At 46.5% G+C, this 4,741-nt stretch overlaps 1 protein-coding gene across 1 annotated transcript in view; it reads left to right on the top strand.

Moving 5' to 3' along the window:
- The window catches only part of LOC103269710 (mitochondrial inner membrane protein COX18), a 15,125-nt gene that overhangs the window by 780 nt on the left and 9,604 nt on the right, over positions 1-4,741 (top strand). Inside the window, exons 3-4 of the mRNA XM_021717197.1 lie at positions 3-139; positions 3,800-3,900. Of these exons, the coding sequence (XP_021572872.1) occupies positions 3-139; positions 3,800-3,900 (238 nt within the window). The remainder of the gene's footprint in view (positions 1-2; positions 140-3,799; positions 3,901-4,741) is intronic.

The raw sequence follows: 4,741 nt of genomic DNA, 5'->3' as shown, positions 1-4,741 counted from the left end.
GGGCGCGGAGGAGGTGCTGCTTGGCGCGCACTCCGCCTCGGGCCTGCCCTGGTGGGGCAGCATCCTGCTCACGACCGTGGCCTTGCGCGGCGCCGTCACGCTGCCTTTGGCCGCCTACCAGCACTGCATCCTGGCCAAGGTGAGGGGCGCCCCGCAGTGCAGGTTCCTTGCGCGTCTGCTCTCGCGGTGGTGCGATCGGCGTTAACCCGGCGTGTCGTCCCACGCTGCTGCCTGCTGGAGTGCTTGGTGTCCGTCGGCACGACCACTGTGTAGTTAAAACACCTGGCCGGGCGTGGGAGGGGAAGGGGGGGCTCACGCCCCTCATCCCAGTACTTTGGGAGGCGGAGGGGAGAGGATCGCCTGAGTCCAGGGGTTCGAGACCAGCCTAGGCACCTTGGCGAGACCTCGTCTCTACAGTAAATCAAGAAATTAGCCGGGCGTGGTGGCGCGCGCCTGTAACTCCAGCTACTTGGAAGGCTGAGGCGGAAGAGTCGCCTGAGCTTAGAAGATGAGGCTGCGGTGGCTGTGAGTATGTCACTGCACTCCAGTCTCGGTGACAGACTGAGACCCCGACACCCCCCCAAAAGAAGGTAGCAGTGGATGCGTTAAGTAAGAATGACACAGGTCCCTAATCATTGCTTTTGCAGTGAGCACAAGTGGTCATTAAACTTCCTCTCAGAGAATCGTGGCTTAGGAGTCAGTAGCAGTAGACGGTGTGTAGAGAAGCCTGTAGAATTACCCACCTTAGAGTTTTGACAGCCAGTGTGTCTGCAGCATCTTTCGTCCCACCCACGGAATCTTTCCATTAGGCAGAAGCTACTGAGCTAGCAGTTTGTGAGCTGAATTTCTTCTTCTTTTTTTTTTTCTGAGTTGGAGTCTCACTTTGTTGCCTGGGCATGCTCATGGCCATCGCAGCCTCGACCTGATGGGCTCAGGTGATCCTTCTGCCTCAGCCTTCCAAGTAGCTGGAACTACAGGCATGCACCACCACGCCTGGCTGATTTTTGGATTTGTTGTAGAAATGAGGTCTGCCAAACTACCCAGACTGGTCTTGAACCCGTGAGCTCAGACAATCCTCTCATCTCGGCCTCCCAAAATGCTGGGAGTACAAGCGTGAACCACCGCGACTGGCCAAATCATGTACCCTTATCGATGTGTACCCCCCTCCCTCTGGCATTTTCCGGCTACTGCCAATTCCCTTCTTATGGTATTATGGTAAATATCAGGGTCTGCTTAAGAGTGAGCAAACTAGATTTCTTATCCAGGCCCTACCACTTACAAACCTGTCTGGTTAGTTGTTATCACCGGACCTTTCAGTGCTTCGTTCTCTGTTCTCTGGAGTCAGGAGAGCCATACATACCGTCCTTTCTTACTTCGCGGTGTTATGAAATCAAGTCAGATAATATTAGTTGAAGGCCTTTGAAAACATTGAGGGACCGGGCTCGGTGGCTCAGCCTGTAATCCCGCGCCTTTGGGGGGCTGAAGTGAGTGGATTGCCTGAGCCCACAGGTTCGAGACCCGCCTGGGCAGGCGAGACCTCAACTCTACAATAAATCAAAAAAATTAGCCGGGCGTGGTAGCGTGCGCCTGTAGTTCCAGCTACTTGGAAGGCTGAGGCGGAAGGATTGCCAGAACCCAGCAGGTCGAGGCTGTGGTGGCCCAGAGCGGCCACTGCACTCTAGTCTGGGTGACAGTGAGACTCCAACTCAAAAAAAAAAAAAAAAAAGAAAACACTGAGGGATTATTCAAATGTGAGATTTCAAAAATAGTGGCTTTCATATGTTTTTAGTTATGATCATTGGGAAAAAAACAAGCAAAACAGGTAGAGAATTAGCAGCAGTATGAAGGAGATCGTCTACTTTTCAGAAAGAACACAGGGTAGGAATACAAGCGATTTTTATTTTTGACTTTGTGGCTATCACAGAGCATATTAAAGACTTCCTAATAGACCACTGCATTCTCCATTTACATTACTGGGAAAATCTAGGGATAGAAGGTAAAGTCCAGAGTACAGTTCTCATTAGTTCTTGTAACCCTAGGAAGTAGATGCTGTAATACATTCTATATGTGAGGGAACAGAACTTTAGAAGTTAAGTTACTTGCCCACGATCACACAGTTAAGTGTACATTTTGAATTTGGTTGAAACTGAGGACATTTTAAGCAAATTAATATCTTTTAGTTTGTTTTTGAGTCAGAGTCTCACTCTGTTTCGCAGGCTGGAGTGCAGTGGCACACTTACAGCCACCCCAGCCTCAACCTGGTAGGCTCAGGTGACCCTTCTGCCTCAACCTGCCAAGTAGTTGGAACTACAGGCACATGCCACCATGCCCGGCTAGTTTTTTTTTTATTTACTGTAGTGACAAAGTCTCACCAAGTTGCCTAGGCTGGTCTTGAACCCCTGGGCTCAGGCAGTCCTTTTGCCTCCTCCATCCAGAGTGCTGGGATGACAGGCATGAGCCACCACTCCTGGCGCAAATTAATATCTTAAGCTTAGACCTAATTTTTTTTTTTTTTGCATTAGGGTCACTCTGTCGCCCAGCTTGGAGTTCAGTGGTAGTACCATCATGGCTAATGCAGCCTCCACCTCCTAGGCTCAGGTAATCCATCCGTCTCAGCCTACAGAGCAGTACAAATGTATGTCACCATGCCTGGCTACGTTTTTGAATTTTTTGTTGAGACGAACTCTATGTTGCTCAGGCTGGTCTTGAACTTCTGGCTTCAAGCGATCTGCCCTGACAGCCTCCCAGAGTGCTGAGTTACAGGTGTGAGCTACTGCACCCAGCCTGTAGACTTAAGGTTTCTTGACATGGATCAGTTAACCACATTTTTTATATGATCTTATTTATGTTTTATTTTGGCATTTTCTGATTTCTCAAAGCCTAATGTCCCTTTTTGCCTTCAGGAGTTTTTGACAGTTCTGAAATCAGGAATTGTGCTCTGATTCTTTTTGAAAGCCCATACTGTGTATAAACCAAGCCTTATTTGTCAGCTTTCTCTGTCAATATGTAGTCTATAGCAGAGCATATCTTTCAGTGACCATGATTATTAGACTATAGAAATAAACACATCTATTGAACTGTAACCACTTTAAGTGTATAGGCCTGCCTAACAAACACTCAAAGTGAGTTATTGTTAGGTTATAATCCGAGTAGGGCCTCCAGAATGTTAGATCAGACCAGATCAGGAATGTCTGTGATCCAGTGCCGTGCAGAAGATGCAAAAAACCGGGAGCAGTGTCTCGAGCCTGTAATCCCAGCACTTTGGGAGGCCAAGGCGAAAGGATTACCTGAGTCCAGGGGTTCGAGACCATCCTGGGCGATTTGGTAAGACCTCGTCTCTACAATAAATCAGAAATTAGCCAGACATGGTGGCACACACCTGTAGTTCCAGCTACTTGGAAAGTTGAGGCAGAAGGATCTGAGCTCAGCTGGTCCAGGCTGCAGTGGCCTTGAGTATGCCACTGCACTCTAGCCTGGGCTGGAGTGAGACTCCAACTCAAAAAAAAAAATGTAAAGAATTGCACAGAAGTTAGATTGGAAAATGTAGTTTATTAATAAAGTAAATTAGGGAAAGGGAGAGAAAAGAGTCACCTCCCCAGGACAGGGAAGGGGGCCAAAGCTAGAAAAACATGGCCTGGCCATAGTTCAGTGAACACATGGCCTGGCCAGTACTTAACAAAATAATGGCCAGTCAACCATATTTTTGAATGAGCTGAAGGAATAGAGAATAAAATTATAAGTGCTTGTGAATAAAGATCCTTTATGTGCTCATAACAGATTCCACTTTTTCTTTAGCTAGGTGGAAAATTTACAACCAGAAATAAAAAACATTGCCAGTCACCTTAACCAAGAAGTTGCAGTTCGTGCAAATCAGTTGGGGTGGTCCAGAAAAGTGGCCAGGTAAGCTAAGTCTGTGCATATAAGGCCATGAATATATGTATAAAATGTTTAAATGGTGGTGTTAATTATAGATTTTATTCTGTAGCTTTGGCAGTAAAGCAGTTCTTTTACTTTTTCATATTTTAATAAGTCATTATGTGGCATGATAGTTTCATATATTGGCCTGAAAGCAAAGATAAGAAAATCATGTTTCTGTTCATGAAGGTCTCTAGCCCACTGAAAAAGACATACCTGTAATCAAATAGTAATGACAGTGATGTAAATAGTATATAAAGACTATGTACAAGAAGTTACATTATCAAGGGAAATCAGGGAAGGTTTCACAGAGTGAAGATAACTGCCATTTTGTTGTAACATTGGCCAACAAATGACAAATTATTTTCAAACTTGACCTTTTTGAAAAGATACAGCAGGTAATAGCCCACAGAATACAGGAGGTAGAAAACTTAAATACCACAATAGAATCACTTGGATAGCCAACGTGGTGCTGTCTATAATCAGTTTCCCAAATTCTGATTCTTACTAGACTGTGAGAGTATTCACAGCAATGAGAAAAACAAGGGCTTTGTTATACGAATATATGTTGGTTTTTTTTGTTTGTTTGTTTTTGAGTTGGAGTCTCACTTGGTCACCCAGACTGGAGTGCAGTGGCCACTTCCGGCCACTGCAGCCTCGCCTCCTGGGTTCCGACAATCCCTCCGCCTCAGCCTTCCAAGTAGCCGGAATTACAGGCATGCGCTACCACGCCCAGCTGATTTTTTGATTTATTGTAGAGATGAGGTCTCGCTGCCCAGGCGGGTCTCGAACCCGCGGGCTCAGGCGATCCACTCACCTCAGCTTC

Source organism: Carlito syrichta, unplaced genomic scaffold, assembly GCF_000164805.1.
Source record: "Carlito syrichta isolate Samal-C Ts95f unplaced genomic scaffold, Tarsius_syrichta-2.0.1 Scaffold309465, whole genome shotgun sequence".
NCBI lineage: Eukaryota > Metazoa > Chordata > Mammalia > Primates > Tarsiidae > Carlito > Carlito syrichta.
Note: the sequence above shows the minus strand (reverse complement) of the source record. Positions and strands in the feature narration are given on the sequence as shown.